The following is an 18259-nucleotide window of genomic DNA, read 5'->3' as shown; positions in this document are numbered from 1 at the left end:
CTCAGCAGGCTGGGCAGATTATAGAGAGGTGTTAAAAAAAAAAAAAAGAACCCTTTGGCGCGTACATTGTAGATTTTCAGAATCGCAATCTTTTGTAGATTAAAATAATTTCCAGATGATCATCTGAACTGACAATAATGCTTAGAGGTAAGGAATTTTCAACCCAAATATACCATTGATTTCAACTTGCCAACCACATCCTGTTTTAAAACATAAGGATCACCACAAGCAAATCAAGGTTGTTCTTTGAAGTCACAAATGCACCGACATTCAATTTTTCAGCAATTCACTTTTTGAATACTAGGGCATTATTTGCATATTTTGAAATGTGAATGCTAATCATTGGACTCTCTTTAATCCCTTCCTTTTTGTTCCTGCTTTCTGTTCTTAAATATAACGGCATAAATTTACGGAAGATAAACATGTTGTGCTTGTTGCCAACAATAATGCAGCTAATCGGTAATGTGACAAACTGCCACTCTTTCTAAAGGAAAACCAATGAAGCTCTGAAGAAAAGCTGGTTCAATACAACATAAACAAGCTGGCTTCTCTGCTTATAGGATGGTCTTAATTCACCATAGCTATCCTTAACAGACAGCCATATTCATTTGGATAATAAAACTTACTTGCATAAGGTATGAAATAGCCAATGCACACTGGGAAGCCAAATGCATGGTGTATAAAGTATTATTTATTATTTTTCTGGTGACCTTCCTTAGGGAAATCTCCGAGGAGGCTGCTGTGGAATATTATGATGTAGCTAGCCAACTCAGTACCCGGAGGGAGATATAGAAGAACCTTGACATAACCTATTTTTAACCATGCCTCTGGCGATTCTGAATTCAAGTTTATAGGTGAACATGTCAGGTAGTACAGAGAACAAAGCCAACGACATACTGTATTCATCATAATTCTGTCCTGGTTCCTTTATTTTTTCCAACATTTGTGATTTAAAATCCCATGACATTTCTTCAAGGTGAAATTCTACCAGAATTTTCAACAAAGATTATTTTGTTGCGAGTCAAAGTAAGTGTCATTCTGGTTCAGCAAAACTTCAAAAAGGCACCAGTGAATGTGATGAGGTCCATGTAAATACCATGACAACAGCCAGCACTTAGCTAAAGTCCCTACACTTTTAAAAATCATTGAAATAATTCAACTGCTTTAGTGATGAGCAATACATTACAAAAGAAGCATTAAAAATTGAGTCTTCTCTCCCAACACCAGTCTGTGAAAGCATTGTTCTTTAAGTGTATGTGAATATCATAATTATTTTATGATTCCATCTTTAGTTCTTTCCAATACAGTAAATTCAATTGACCATGAAATGAAATTTCATAGTCAAAATGCCTCCTTTACACTTTTTTATAGCTGCAATAACAGTTTTATCGCTTTAAGGCAAAGTAATTCATCAGATGTTTAATTCAAAGGCAGGTTCTTATATTATTAATAAATATTTACCAATTTAATAAAGTACACATTTTAGCATATATTATATGGTCTTTTAACTACTTCCGCAACTTAAGTGAGCTTCGCTGAGCATCTATGAATAAAGGGTGGACCCTGGCAACCCCCTTGGCGACTAAACACGCTTTTCGATTTTATTATTTTCCAGGCACAACATAGCAAGCTGATTCTAGACGGACAGAGTACAGAACCCTCCATTCCAGTGTCAAAGGGACAAAAACATAAGAAAGTCCAAAGGAAATAATTACGTGTGATGGCAAAAAATGTTTATGAATACTTAATGACCATTTCCTGATCGTTCACTGCATTCTCTTCTGACAAAAAAAGTAAAAATAGAAACCCTGATGTTCAGCTCAAACACAAAAGATCACAGGCAAAGAAAATTATGTTGCCACAATCCTATTTGGGAAAGTAATCTTATATTTCAGAGAGCACACTGGATCTTTGCAGGGCTAATCCACTACGTATTTTGCAATCATTTGTTGTTATCTGGGGAATTAACAATGAAACCAATAAACATCACTGGCATGGTCCTAATGTGCACAGAAATATGTAAACAAGCAATAGGATTTGTTTTTTTGTTATGCCAACACATCTGTTTCATTTTAGCAGGATTTTTTTTTTTAAGTCCTATAAACTATTCATGTTGTTTTAAAATACTCTGCTTAGTACCTCACCTACACACGCACAAATGCATTACATACCACAGTGGAAAAAAACAATCCCAGCAGAAGAGTTTAAAATACTTAAGCAGATTTACTCTGGGATTGCTGAGTATAATTGCACACTAAGAAAAACAGAACTCAAATTATTGCATTAGTAATCTTGGCTCTCTGGAGTGCCTTATTTGATGTTTATGACAATAAATAACATAATTAGGTATATTTCACACAATAACCAGCTCTCTATTTTCCTCTGCTGGTTATAAGCAATTATTTTTTTTTTCCTTTTCTCTGTCTCACAGTTTGATATTTCATTTGAGGTAGGAACAAACCATGTTTCATAAACATTATTGTTGTCATCCAGAAAATGCAAAGACCTGGACCCCTGATAAGGGCTTCCATTTCTAAAACATCTCCTGGGCAAACTTTCAAATCAAAGGCAAGGAAAAATTGGCTGCTTTTAAAACCAATAAATCAGACTCTTTAAATCATTTCAAGTTAGAAGGATCCTGTTGGACCAAAACAAATCTCTTTCATGTTGACTGTCAACCACCTCAATCTTGCTCAACACCAGAGATTCACCCTGCTCCTGAGTTTAACTGACACTAGAAAAAACAATCCACACATCCACAGATACAAGGGCCAGAGCATGTCTCAGAACCTGGTCTCTCGGATATTTACCACGAGAAGCGCAAACGAGAAAAAAACCTCAAGCAATAAATCTGGTGCCTACCATGTGCAAGCCACTGTTATGAAGCACCCCATCTTGTTCCACGAGGTTTCTTGAGATAGTAATAGAAGGAAGATCCAGGCTTTGAGGGGGAAACTGGGGCGTGAATTCACTTCCCTGGGAGGGCAACGGATCGCTGAGGCCTTGAAAGGGTAGCAGTACATCAGGCACTCCCAGGGCAGGGTCTGACTCTGGAGGAGGGGTGATAGGTGGGATTTCAAATTCTTCGTCCCCGAGGCTTGGCGTATGGAAAGTCTGCTAAAAGGAAACAAAATAGAGATACCTTCATATGCTGTTCATCTCATTTTCCTCTTGCGAGATGGGGCAGTAGGGAGGACTTTGCCTGAAAACATTACATCATTACATATCTAGGCCAAATATTTATTTCTCCAAAGAAAACATCTTAAACACAGATTTCCATATGAAGTTTTGCTGATCATTCTGATTAAAGATTTAAGTCTCATTATCATATGGTTTTAATGGAGTATCAGTATTAACAGTTTTTTAATGTGTACTTAATTAGCAACATCTGTCTTTGTTGTTAGTTGGAGCATCAGCAGCATTAGATTTGGCTATATAACAAATTGCCACTTTATTGATATGTTAGTGAAACAGCTCAAACTGCTTGCATTATCTGCATGCTTTATAAAATGCTGACGATTCTGTGGTACACATACAACATTAATCCAGAAGTGAACATTATACATATTTACTTTCTGTCACAACATACAGAAGGAATAATATTAAAATTGTGGTTTTTTAAAATTTTTTCTTATTGGTATATTCCCAAAAGTAATGAATGCTTCTATGGAAATTGTTGTTTTTAATATAGCATTTAATATAAGAATTATCATAGCTCATATTAAAAGGTGCCAGTGCCTTTATTTAAACCATAAAAGGAGTTATTTTCTTTTCTATGAACATTTTAATATATTTTTATCAAAGCATTTTCTATTAGTCTTCAACTTTCAAAGACTATCTCTACTGTCTCTATTTATGAGCAGAGGGCTATACTTACATGGATGTACTAACCAGGTTGGCAGCACTTACTCACTGGAAGACGAGTGTTATTTCTCGAGATCTAAGTAAACCTTAATGTATTATTTTTCTTTACTGCTGCTTAGACCCAAAGGCAGAATTTTAAAATAGGGCCTTCTGATACCAGTCAAGACTGCCTTGCTCTACCATCCTCACCATCCTTCTTAAAATGGAACTTGGATTTTTTTTCTTTTTGTCAAGGTCCAGGATATATTTTGGTTGGGGTGAAGAGGTTAGGTGGTCATGCAGATATTTTTTATTCGACCCTAGCTCAGAAGGTGAAACATATAGTTCATTTATTATTTATTGTGTTTGAAAGAATGAATTGGTGCAAGATCATTTGAATCCGCTATCACTGGTTACGAGAAATCACTGAGAGCTGAAAATCATTTTTCAAACTACCAATAATATGTAACTTAACCACTTGGAGAAAACAAAAACAAACACAAGGGGGAAAAATCATTTCTTAAATACAAAACCTGTAAAATGTCATTATTTGTATCTTACCAAAAAATAGAGTTCCCAAGCTATGGGAGTCTATGTGGGACAAATTATTTAGCAGAGTCAATACATGTAAAACCTTGCAGCATAATAATACAGCCAAAAGCCACAACAAAATGTTAGATTTTTCTGACTTATCTATTCTAATGATGACCCCCCAAAATGTTAATTTCTTACTGTGGTCCCCAAGTTCTCAAACACAAAGGGATGAATTGGCCACAAACATGGTTGGCTAATGAACATAACCCTATGGCTGCGTCTGCCGTTATTTTGGCACTAATGTGGTCTAGTAACAGATGCAACTGTAATTTGTGACTCATTTGCTACCCCATTACTGCTTAATGAAATCTAACATATCACATTAACAATACGGATAAACACTCATTCTTGATATGTGGCATTTGGCTGTTTTCATTACCACTGTAATTAACACTTGAAATATTATTTCAATAAATATTTAAGGTACTTTAAAAATGGTCAGGGTAATCATGACACAGACAGAAAACATAAAGCAAATGTGTGAATTTCAAACTCAGAGTATCCTAGTCCCCGTAGTGTTATCTTCAGGGCGATATCTATGTGAAGGGAATTGGTTTCAGGTACTATTTAGACTTTACAGCACTCAAACCTAAAGTCTTCCTGAATTAGTTTACACTCATTAAAATGTTGAAAAACCAAATAAATTTACTTTTAATGTACTGATTGGGAAGTTAGGCACATGCTATAATGTAGTACATTAACATTTACTTGGGCTTTATTTTTTGTTCAAGGAAAAAGGTACAGTGAAATCATTATATAAAATCACCTTTTAAATTCTAACATAAAGCATTTCTTATGCCAGGCAGTCAAAATTAAGGAGGTTTTCATTTTCTATTTTTGTGAAGGAAAAGAGCTGTAGTACATATAATACGTCCCTAGAGTATGATTTTTAAAAGACTAATTTTAAGTTAGAATTTAATATATTACTATATCATAACCTAATAAAACAATACAATAAAGTTATAATATATAACCAAGAAAAATGCTAAAATATTAAACCACCTGTAAAGACAGGTAATAATATTAAATATAAGTTAAACATTCCTTAGAGGAAAAGAGTAACTCAAATCATTGGCTGTCTGAGATTATAAAAATAACCATGTGTGACATCAATAAAAAGACACTGACTTTTGCAAATATGCCACCTGACCATTATCAGATGAATTAGAGTTTAGATGATTGCTTTTTACAGATATTGACTTTTCAATGTTTACCTTGAACATGTTAAAGTAGTATGTACATGGTTAAATACCATCTGTACTGAAATGTTCAAAACATTTGTTCCTTTTGATAAAAATGCAAATCTGGAGAACTGTTGTATCAACATATAACAGCCAATGTCTGACACGGTGAATTATCACAGCTGGAATTAAATTGTCTCTGAACAGCTGCTGGCAGTAGAGCTTTCATCAATGTTTGATTCAAATGTAGGGAAAAAAATCCTACAGAATGAAACATCATGTTGTCCTTACAGATGGGGTTTGTGTTCATTATCACAAACAACACAGGAGCCAGTGCCAAACAATATTCCCTTATCTAAGCCATCTTCTTGGTTAGAGAGATGACGGTCACTGTAAAAATGATTAATCTCAGACTACTCTTAATTCTCGATTCCCCATTTATTCTAATAATTTCTCAAAGCTAATTTCTTTCCTATCACTTGCTTCACTGTACCAAGATCATTTATGAAACCATTATTATTTTCATTCTCTGGGGTCAAGCTAGTTCAGTTTCCTATATTTGAATATATTTGAAAAATGAAGACTTTTTATATTACATAAGCCGCAAGAGGAAATGTTCCATTTGGACCAGTTTTGCTTCTGTTTGTTCATGTTTTACAAATCTTAAATCTCACACACTACCATTTTTAGTTAACCATTTTCTTGATTGAATCAAAATTGAGGTTTCTCTGGAGGGCAGGCCAATGAGGCCAGACCAACAGCCCTAAGTCACGAAGCAGGGAACACTGTGAAAATAGCAACAAGAAGATATCTGTTTCAGAAGCTGTCTTATGGAACAAGCTGGAGACAAGCCTATGGCTAATGTGGCACTGCACTTAGGTTCCATCACCGGGCTGTGCCACCTAAGACCAAGTCTGGGAGCGTGCCCATTCATTCATTCACCAAATATTTACTGAGCACCTACTATGTGCCAGGCACAACACTTATTTTACATCCACACCAGAAAATTAAAAAAAAAAAACCTCTAATACTGTTCTGCTACATTATTTCCTAAACCATAGCAACTTAATAAAATTATCCCTAGAGATATATGTAGTTAAAAATAGACTTTTCAGGGAGCAGATGAACCTCAAGTGGTTGAGTGCCTGCTTCCCATATACAAGGTCCCAGGTTTGATTCCTAGTACCTCCTAAAATCAAGCAAACAAATGAAAAAACCAGCTCCTATTGGGGAGTGGATGCAGCTCAGTGGTTGAGCACTGCTTCCCATTTACGAGGTCCTGGATTCAATCCCTGGTACCTCCTAAAAAAAAAAAAAAAAGCCTTTTCTACTAAAAGTCACTTCTGTCCTAGTTTCCAAAACAACTACTTACCTGTTTAGATACCAATACAGTTTGATTCAGCTGTACATTACATATATATGTGTAAACATGCATACACATACATTTATATTTTTCACATATATTTTCATTTACATTTTTTTCACTAAGAGATTTGTGTAGCATTGCTAAGATTAGTAACAGCCTATGGACAACTGATAAAGATTTGCCAGGTTATTTTCATTTCTAATAGACCTTTCTTATTTCTCCTCCAAAGTTGTTATCTAGTATCATATAAGACGGAGATAAATTTGATCCTTTGCTTTTCCTTTCAAGCCTATTAAATTATCTAAATAACCCACAAAACATGAATAGACACAATAAGATGAACTCCTACCTCGCTGGCAGCAAAGAAAGCGTTGTTTGCCTCAGCCATGTTCACGTAGTTGTGGTTATTTCCAAACTAAAAGAAAGCAGATAGCTTCGTGTTAATATGGAGCATAATCAACAATTATGATTGTTCACTTAACAGTCAGGTATCACTTGGAATGTATGCTGGTGTAACCAGATAAAGGGTAGTTTTACTCAACTTAAATGTGAAATATGACAAAGGTTTCAAAGCACTGTGCTACACAGTCAGCCAGTTCCCTCAGAAAATAAAGAACAGAATGAAGCTAACTAAATTATTCTAGACAATACTTTTGTTTCTCATCAAGACTAATAGTGAAGGGAGATGATTACAAACATTCAGTCAACTGGTTGGTCACTAGTGTGTGTTTGTATGTTTTTTTATTGAACTGGCATTTGTCAAAAATGAGAGGAAAAGAGTTTCCAAGAAAATCACCTTGACACATTTTTAAAGCACATGGGGATTTCATAGCTTACTTTTCAAGGACATGTCAGAAGTGAGGGGAGGTTAAAGTGTGAATTAAAGGGAATGAAATTCAATTCCCAAGACTCAAATTCTATTTTGTAGTGAATGGGGTGTGGCATGTATATGAATAAACAATTAGACTAAAGAATACTTTTAAAATATCCAAACAGTGCTTAAAATACTATCTCTATCCATCAGAGTTGTTGAAAACAGTGATATTTAATCTCTCGATGTAACTTTAAGTACAAAGAGGTTTAAAAAATAAGCAGAATCCTACGAACACAGCAATTTTTCCTTAATTCCCCAACACAATAGCCCATTCATACCACCACAAATAAGACTGTATCAGCATTTCAGATATAAGCTCTTTACTTCTAGGGACCTGTTATCAACATACAAAACTTGGATTTGCACAGAAATGTATTTTCAGGTTCCAGTGGTCTAAGAAAGCATGTTTTATTGCTTTAAACATTCTGCTATCAGTCTGGCAATGTGGAAGGGCTCGGTGCGCATAATTAGAACTGTATTATTTTCATGATTTTTAAATGGCAAAATCATGCCCTTTGGTTTCTAAAGTGCATTATTTTCTTCCTTTAATACATCAAATATAAAACATAGGTGTGGTTTCCAAAGGGTGAAATGTATACATCCATTTTCTAATGTAAATAGAGCTGGCAATTATTTAAAGTAAAAGGCCCAATTTTCTCAAAGATATATAAATGGAAAGATGACAGATAATAGAAATAGATGCTAGATGATAGAGTGATAGATGATAGATAGACAGATAGATGATAGAATATAAACAGATACAACGTAGATGTGGGAGACCAACATAATCCCCCTCTCAATAAACCAACAAACACTCATTCACCCCCACTCTGGACCTGTCGGACTTGAGGAGGAAGGCCGAGTGACATGCTATACTTTATCATGACAGGGATCCAAGAGCTAAGCAGGATTTAGATGAAAGACTAATGGTTCCAGAGTGTTATGGCCTACTGCTTCAACATCCCTAAATACACACGCAAGGGGCCATCAGAAAGGCTCTCATTGAGCACTCGGATTCTGGAGAAACATCATGGGGATTCCTGAAAGATGTCACTTAAAGACCTTGATCTGCTCTCTCTGAAGGCAAGGGGCTATCAAAAATGTGTGTGCTGGTAGTGTGTGGCATGGGTGTACCTCCTTGCCACCGACTCCACCCCCCCAACTTTTCTGCAGCATTAACTGTATGCAAGAAGAATTATGGGTTTCTGCAGGGAAATTTTTCATGAATTAATGAACCTAAAATTAAAATCTCGGGCCTTCACTGCAAAGGTTCTGTTGGATCTTTATGAGAATTTGGGCTCCTGATGTAAATGCTACATGCACCAAATCTGGGTTCCTGAAATCACCCCACTGCCTATATCCCAACTTTAAAGTTATTTAAATGTAGGTTTGTTGGGGAATTAGAAATCCATTTAAGGCAAACAGCTCATTATCAGAGAGTATTTTTTTTAAAGATTAAACTCACTTATTATCTAATAGCACCTAAAACAACAAAGAAAAATAAAATGGCTATTAAACTAAGGGCCTAAACAATTCAAAAAACAAATTAAGCTTAGAGTGAAATAAGAACTGGGTTAGAAATCCTCTTCTGAACAGTTAGTATGCGAATGTAATTACTGAAGAAACTACAGCTAATCAGCTGTGAATTGTATCCATTAATTAGTATTTGCCCTGGAGAAATGAGAAAAATCAGTAACAACGCTGGCACGGCTGATGAGCCGCACGGGCTGCGCAGCGTTTAGTCAAGCAGGTGGCTCCAGTGGTCCACGTAATTTGAAAAGCTCTCACCTGAAGTACTGAGCTGGAATGACAAAGCACTCCTTGCATATCTTTTGTATCTATATAAGGCCTTAATTAATGGCTTTTAATTTAGAAACACTTGACGATCAGAGGGGAACAGTTATAAATCATTTCAAATAGATGTAAAGGTTTCTATTCTGTTTGGGGTAAAATATCTCCTCTACAAAGGCTGGAGTCGCATGCGGACTTGTTGCAGGCAACTGTCTTTCTCCTGCACAGGTATGTAGGACCCTGCTTAAGCGTAGCAGGGTGGCCAGATAAAACGAACCATCTCCCAGTTAAATCTGAATTCTTGATAAACAATATTTTTTAGCATAAGTATGTCCCATGCACGATTTGGGACATACGTATCCTAAAAATATATATTCTTAATTTTTCTGAAATTCCAATTTAATGGACACCCTTTATTTTTATTTGATGAATCTGACAGCTGCGCTGTGGAGGTTACACTAATTACAATGGAAGTGATAAAGTAGTCTGTGGGCCACTTTCTATTTTATTTGCCTTTTATAGCAAGGCTAGTTTGATTTTATTTATTTTAAAATATGACCTGTGAATCCTGCTTTACTTGTTTCGTGTAAGAACAGATCAGATTCTGAGAAGAAAAAAATGATCCTTTGGGGGTGGATATCCAATATAATGACCTCGGAACAATTAACTCTAAGTGAATGCTGTACAATTAAATTTACTTTATGTTCTAAGCGACAGTGACACTGGCAAACACATTATATTACAAAAACCCCTAGATCCACGAGGGAGGGGGCCCTAGTTGTCATGCTCAACACTGACTCCCCCAAAATTACAGGAGGGACTGGCACATAATAAACACACCAGTATCTGTTGAACGGAGGGAGGGAAGGAAAGGTTGCTCATACTTTAACATCAGTGCCCCATAATAACCCAGTCTAACTGGAGTAATTTCTCACTTATTCTGAAAACAATGATGATGGCTAAGGTTGATCGAGTGCTTAGATCAGTGAAGCACTCTAACTCTACCTACATTATTTTATTTAATTTTCCAACGTGGGACTCAATGTATCGAAGTGTGAGATAAATACCACAGTCTCTATTTTATAGCTAAACATACAGTGGCTTCCAAAGGGGTCGGGCAACTTGCCCCAGGTCACAGATTCCATACAAAGAACGCTGGCCTCCCTCCTGGCTCATACTCTCTGTCACTTACATTCCGATGTCCACAGAACTTGGAATATTTCAGGGATCAGTTTAGTTTTAAAACTTGATTGTTATTCATTTTTTTCAAAGCTAGAATTTCCCAGAATGTATTTCAAGATACTTGAGTCTAATTAAGTGCTCCTCAAGAAAAGATTTCCAGGCTTCAGTAAGTTTGAGAAAGACTGCAGACCACTGCCTTCTTGGTGAGTCACAAATCCTGCTATAAAGTTAAAGGCTCTGAGAAGTCCTGCAGTTGATTCATGCGGCAAGTATTTATGAGCATCTACTCTGTGCCAAGGACAGAAAAGAAAATTATTAAAAATGCTGACAAGGTTCCTACTTGGATAGAGCTTATGTTTTTCTTTAGATGGAAAGTGGTAAGTAAACAAAAAAATTAATTGGCAGTGAAACACTTCCTTTTTCTTTCCCTCATCCCCACAACACCCTGTGTTCCACAAACACACTTCAGGAAATGTTGTTCTAACATTTTATTAACAATATTCTTTCATTTTCCAAGGGCCCTTTTCTTAAAAATAAAACTCATTATTCTAATTTCACACCACAGTAAGAGGTATGGGTGTTATGAATCAACAAAATAAGAATTTATTTATTATTCACTCTAAGTCACCTTAATTTAGCCTATTCCCAAACTTTATAGGTGGTAACCTTCCAAGATGTTCCTTCAAAATTCTCTTCAGAATGGAGCTAACTATTCTGAAGGGGACATAAAAACATCAGGAAGGAAATAACCAATCTATCATTAGGCCAATTCCATACAGTTAAATGCTCTTTCAGTGGCAGTAGGGAAAAATGGTCAGTGCTAGGTAGGGACATTTGTAAGGTACACTGGAGGAGGCTGGTCCTTTTCCACTTGGACAAGTTGTAATAGATGTGATGATCCCCAAAGATATAGTCCCAAAAGACACCATTATAAAGCAGAACTAAATTACTCTGCATGTTGAACTTCTCTATCTTAATTTCATAAAAGAACGTCTTCATTGTACTTGGATGTAGATTTGCTTTTGCTGCTTGACGAGTAATTACAACTTCAGCAAACACAATTTATGAAGGATATCAATTAAAAAGGAGAATTACAGGATTTTTAAAAATTTATTAAAGACCATTATGTCTGTGGCCTGCCTGACCAAGTGGAATGCCAAAGTAAATTAATGGAGATGGTTAAGTCTAGCTCACCTAGCAAAGGGCTGGGAGAAAGTGGAGTTGCACAGACAAAACCCATCTGTAATCACAGGATGAAATACTTCAGTTTGATGAGCCCAACAACATCATTTTCACTGAAATTATTTTGACACCCATGTGAAGAATTGTATAGGCTTCTAATAAAGAAGCCTTAACTACAGGGTATCAAACAGCTGAATGGCACAAATTTAGCCTGGAAGAAAAGATAACCCTTAGAATTCTCTTTTCTTTTTCCCATTAGGTTTGTTAGCAGGCACCATCCAATTTGATGCCTCACTACAGACATCTGTCAAGTCGCTCACACAAATGAATTGTGCCATCACGGATCAAGGATGCCAGGCCCGATCACCTGACAGAGAGGGCGGCACTCCGAAGTTCACACACTCTGGAAGGTTCTGTTATCCACCCCATGGGAAAGAACATACAAGAGACGGTCAAGTTTTAACCATTTCCAGTACCGGTAATCCATTTCAAGAAATAAAGCCCAAAGAAGTGAAAACACACTCAACATGGCAATGATAACGAAACTGATGATTAGCAGGGATGGATCTGGAGAGCCACATTAGAAGCCAAGGGAGTTTATGTAACATTTATGGAATCTAAGTATCTTTTTAAAAAAACTTTTTAAAGTATATTTTAGTGAATAAGGATGGTTCATACCAAAGGTTAGGGATTCAACAACAGTCTGGAAAAGAAAAACTGCCAACAATGAGCTAAAAGGTATAATTAGGAAGATGGTAGATAGCTATATACATGCATACACACACATATACATACATGTTACACACATATGCACACATACCTATATACACCCATAATTCTGCTCATTATATATAAAATTTTCTATAACTATGCACGTACACACATACATTACCAGATTCAAATACAAAGTAAGATTTTTTAAGAATATAAACTTCCATAAATATTATTTGCCTTTCTAAATGCTAAAATCTTTCCAGATGATATTGCTTGAGCATCAGACTCATACATGCAACTGCCTACAGACCTTCCACTTCAAGAAGCATCTCAAACACACGTGCAAAACTAAACTCCTTATCTTTTTCTCCAAACCACCTTCCCCATGTCGGTTGATGAAAACTCCACCCTGCTAGTCACTCAGGCCAAAAGCCCTCCTTGAATCCACCCTTTCTCTCTCCCTTTCCCCATTAGCAGAAGATTCCGTTGGCTCATCTTTCCAATTAGATCCCATAGCTGACTACCTGTCACCACCTCCCATGGGTCCTCTCTGGTCCATGCCTTCCACTCCCTCCTGGATCACTGCAGTAGCCTCCCAGCAGGTCCCTGTGGTTCCACACATGCTCCCGCCATAGTCCATTCTCAACACAACGGCGAAAGAGACCCTTTTAAAAGTCAGATCATGGCCCTCCTCTGCTGAAACTCTTCCAGTGGTGCTACTGGGGAGAAATCTCTCAATGGCCCTGTTTCTTCTCTGACCCCCTCCAATGTTCTCTCCCTTTGCTCATGCTACCTCCTAGCCCTGTTGACCTCCTGGCTGTTCCGGAATCACCACTGACACATTCCTCTCTCACTATCTCAGGGCCTTTGCACTGGAGGTTCCCTCTGCCTGCACAGTTGTCCCTCCAAATGTTCCATGGCTCACTCGCTGCCTTCCTTTGAGTCACTGCCCAATGTCACCTCTCCAGCTATTCCGTGCCATTTTTTTTGGTCACCCTCTTCTACCTCCAACACTCTCTAGCCCTCCCTTTCTCTATTTTCCCATAGCACCTAGCACTTTTTTTTAACATAAAGTGATAGTGTTGTTTCTTCTACACTGGAATGTAAATCCCATAATGATAGGAACATTTTGTCTATTTTGTATACTGATGTCCCAGTGCCAGGAAGTGTTTGGTAAATGGTTGGTGTTTAATAAATCTCTATCAAATGAACAAAGGAATTTCTAGATGTGAAACGATGGTACTCCGAATTGTTCTCCAAGCCTAATGAGGCAAGTGCAGAAGTACTTGAAGCTCAACTGAAAATTACAAGCCAAGCAGCCACCTCCATTGCTTGGTGCCTCACCAAATCACACTTACAGGGGAAAAGTGGTAATAGGAAGAGTTATGTATTCTAATAATAGTAATATTTTAAACCCCGTAAATAGATAGCTAGACAAAAATGCTTGATTCTGAAAATATGCATTGACTATCTTATAGATAAGAAGAGAAGCCAGGTAGGAAAGGGTGAGATGTTAGGAATGGGACATGGATGCAAGCATTAAATTTGACATTTGATTTTTCTAATTTAAAATATTCTCTTAAAAAATTGAAGGTCATATTTCTCCAGGTGTGGTGCCAGGGACCACAGAATAACAGATGCCTGCTGAACACCGAGATTACCTGAAACATGCCAGACTGAATGAAACAGAATCTTTAGGCAAGAGGGCCCTAAAATCTATATTTTTATCCAACATATTGGGAACTCTAATATACACTGATATTTGAGAACTACTAATCTAGTTCATTTTAGATTAATGTGGTAGAAACTTTCTTTTTAAAATAACCTTTTCTATATATATGAAGATGATCCTACTAAAATGCTGATGTAGCACAAGCTGTGTTATTTACAGCAATAAAGACTTAGCTCAGGTATTTTCAATCTCTTTTCAATCCCTCCTCCCCTTTACAGGAAAATGTAACCTTTGTGAGGTGGTCAGCCACCCCGCTCTCCTACCCTCTTCAGAAAGGATGGAAACATCCTAAATTGCGGCAAGAGAATACAACTGTTAGATTTTTAAGCAAGTTCTGTGGACCCACACTAGAAACAATGATGCCAAAACATATGGCCTCTACTCAAACACAGAGGCCCTTGGATTTTCATGATCTGGACACATTTGAGTCTGCGAATTGCCTAGCCATCTGGACTAGTTATAAGTGGCAAAAAAAACAACAACTCTACTGCAACAACTCTACTGCATTTGCTTAATATCAGAAAAACAAAATTAGAGGAGAGGATATGTGAAGGGTTCTTAGCAAAAATGAAGCAATCACTGCAATTGGCAAACTAATCAATCACCAATATTCAGGGAATGGAAAAGAGTCCTGATTTTCCTTAACCATATACCAACAAGGGTCAATTGAAACACATAGGCTGTTAGTTCACTGCATCTGTATATATAATTCTGGTTTCTCTCCCCTTCTTCCCCAAAGCCTTACTAACAAAATAGTGCCTATTAGATGCTAATTAACAGGATGTACTTGGGGAGACAAAGAAATAGATGATATGATTGTTGCTTTCAAGGGATGACAAGTAGCTGGGGTGGATGGGACAAAAGAGAAATTTAACAATATAGAGGCCAACTCACTGAGTGACATTAACCAATGACTTCCAAATTTAGGAGAAGAAGGGATGGACAATGAATGGCGCCTTGCAGGAGCAGGTCTTGAACCAAGGTGGACCTTTGACCAGTAGGTCGAAGGGAAGGGAAGGGGGGGGGCACAGTGCAGGCCAAAAGAACTGAGTGAATGGTGCTGCAGACCTAGTGTGTAGGCACTGCTCAAAGACCAAAGCAGAACATTCTTAGAGGTGCCAGGTCTTAGAGAAAAGGAGAGGTGCGGGGCTTGGGGGAGATGGTAGGCAGCCAGACTCTAATGGGCCCTGAAGGCCAACCTAATGAAATAAAAATTGAAATTTTTAAATGTGAAAATCCAAGAAGGCTTTTGTTGGAGGGAGGAGGCAGGGTGAGGGATGTGAAAACCACACGAGGACATCACTAGTCCAAGGTTTACAAGGTTCTGACTGGGAAAGACTGGCAGCAGGGAGACCAGTTAAGAACACCTCAAGGCTGGCGTGAGCTTGCAAGTGTTGAGACTGGGCAAAGCCGAGAGCAGAAAGAATGAAGTGCTGAGAGCACTTAACCGTGCGTTAGGAACAATGGCTTTAAACTCCAATCCTGACAGCCGAGGTGTGGGATGGTAAGAGGGTAAGCAGCTCGCCTGGAGGAGCAGTGTGGTAAAATGGTTAGGGCACAGAGTCTAGGAACCAGGATGCCTGGTTCAAGTCCCAGCTGAGCTACTTGCTAGCCATGTAATTGTGCACAAGGTAATTAGTCTCTCTGTGCCTTGGTTTCCCCATCTATAAAAACAGGGTAAGAGTAGTGTTTTCCTCATGCGGGTTGTGAGGATTAAGTGGAGATATCTCTATCTACCTTTTCTAGCTGGACTAATGGCCAAAGTGGCATTTCAATGAGATGTGAAGAAACCGTAACAAATGAAGCATATCTGCTTTTCAAACTGCTGTGGCTTATAGGGCAGTGCAGGAGAAAGAATTGTATTACTTTAAGAACGCCAATAATATCTGGACTAAATCCCCAACTCCTCTCCGTGGGCTAACAGTTTCTGCATGACCCAGCTGCTGGCTCCTTCTCCCAACCCCCTCATAAGAGAACCACCCTCATTAAGACCCCAAACGCCATCCTGGCTGAACTGCTAAGTCTCTTCTCTGGGCTTTTGCACCTGCTGTTCTCCCTGCCTGGACCACTCTCGCCCGTCCTGTGATTTGAGTTCCTGTTCACATGTCCCCAGCCCAGCTCAACTAAAATGGCATGCACAGTCCATCTTCAGTCTCTTGCGCATTATCCTGCTTCCTATTTCTTGAGAGAACTTATCACTGCCTAACACTACCATAGGTATTTGTTTGTTTGCTCTCTCCCCACTAGAATGGAAACTCTATGATGACAAGGAATTTTCCTGGTTCAGTGTTGTTTCCTCTGGGCCTAAAACAATGCCTGACCCAATGCAGTTCATCAGTATGTATTTGTTGAAGGTGAGAGTGAATGAATGAGCCAGAGAGATCTAGGTTCAAATCCCAGGCCTACCTCTTACAAGCTTACAAGCAGGTAAGCTGTTTCATTTAAACCTTTCTGAACTTCTGTTCCCTCATCTCTAAGGAAGAAAGGAGAGAACTTAGCAGTACCAGGCTGTGTAAGGATAAGTGGGACACGGTAATCCCCAGCAAAGTGTCTCATGCAGAAAAGGCAATTGAGAAATGTCAGAAAATTGAGAGCAAGAAGCCTGTAAAGGTAAAAATCCAACAACCTGGGAAAAATAAATGGGTCACTGAAACATTTCTTATAATATTTATTAAGTGCTTATTATATAAAAGACACATGGTAAGTATTGGGCTTTTAAATGAGAAAGTGAATAAGACTCAGCTTCTGTCCCCAAAGAGCTCTAATGGAAGAAAAAGATACAACTCCACTACCCTAGGGATAGATGCATAGTGTTCCACCTAAGAAGCCCACAAAAGGTTTCAAATAAAAGGAGCCTTCTGAGTGTGGTCTTTAAAGATATATAGGAGCTTGCCCGTCAGTCAAGGGCACCCTTGTAAAGAAAACTATTTGGACAAAAGCCTACTGTCATAAAAGTGGACCTGACTGACCAAGAAATGGGTGGTTGATACTGGAGTCGGCAAATAGAGACTAACTACAATTTTGAGAGGTTTAGCTTGAACAGCCTGTAAGGACAGAACAAGACATACACGTGTGTGTAGATGGGGGAAAGACTGAACCAAAGGACAAAGAAGACAGGCCCACAATAAGCAGAAGCTTCAGAGTATAGCTTCCAGAAGACAAGCGTAACATCTATTCTGTGTCTCCCTGTTGTGGTTGATGTGGTAAATGATGAGCATCATTTATATAATGACAGCAACTTATAAGATAGATTTGTATGATCTGTATTTTTTTTTCCCTGTGGGACTCACAGAAATGACAGCTAAAAGTGGCTACTAATCCAGATGGAAATTAGGAAATCCAGGTGACTTCATTCTTTGATGCCACAAGAAGAACATGAAAGATCCCTTCACCCTATCCCCAAAAGAGGTGACATTTACATGCAAACTTCTGTTATCAGCAATTCATTCTTCAAGGTTAGAAAGATGTGTCCCTTAATAAAATTCCATTATCCCTGAGAGAAGAAGCAACTTAGTTCTGCAACTTAGTTCTCATCGGTCATGGGCACTTTTGCATGAGTTAGTTTAAAATACATAGTTCCACTGAGGCACACAGTAGGCATCATCTTCTAGGAAGTGCAGATAACTCCTTAGGAAAGTATTCCTTGGCACCACCTTCCTCACCCCTGGAGGTACAGGACTCTCTCCTCTAAACTCTAAGGCAATCTGTATTTCACTCCACATGTGCAAAGTGATCTCTTTCATTGTCTGGCTCCCACTAGAATCCCTGAGGGCGAGGCTGTACAGGCCTCAAAGGCCATG

The 18259-nt window shown here is 38.1% G+C and overlaps 1 protein-coding gene across 8 annotated transcripts in view; it reads right to left on the bottom strand.

Moving 5' to 3' along the window:
• Nucleotides 1-18259, bottom strand: part of TOX3 (TOX high mobility group box family member 3) — a 106328-nt gene that overhangs the window by 23881 nt on the left and 64188 nt on the right. For 5 of the 8 annotated variants that reach the window (XM_071209171.1, XM_012530598.4, XM_071209168.1 and 2 more), the window contains exons 2-3: nt 7334-7399; nt 2863-3117 (exon numbers count right to left, since the gene is read on the bottom strand). In XM_071209171.1, coding sequence (XP_071065272.1) covers nt 2863-3117; nt 7334-7372 — 294 coding nt within the window. In that variant the 5' untranslated portion in view covers nt 7373-7399. The remainder of the gene's footprint in view (nt 1-2862; nt 3118-7333; nt 7400-18259) is intronic. The other 3 variants (XM_012530599.4, XM_004472408.4, XM_071209170.1) reach the window with 1 other exon arrangement.

The sequence above is a fragment of the Dasypus novemcinctus genome, chromosome 18 (genome assembly GCF_030445035.2).
Source record: "Dasypus novemcinctus isolate mDasNov1 chromosome 18, mDasNov1.1.hap2, whole genome shotgun sequence".
NCBI lineage: Eukaryota > Metazoa > Chordata > Mammalia > Cingulata > Dasypodidae > Dasypus > Dasypus novemcinctus.
Note: the sequence above shows the minus strand (reverse complement) of the source record. Positions and strands in the feature narration are given on the sequence as shown.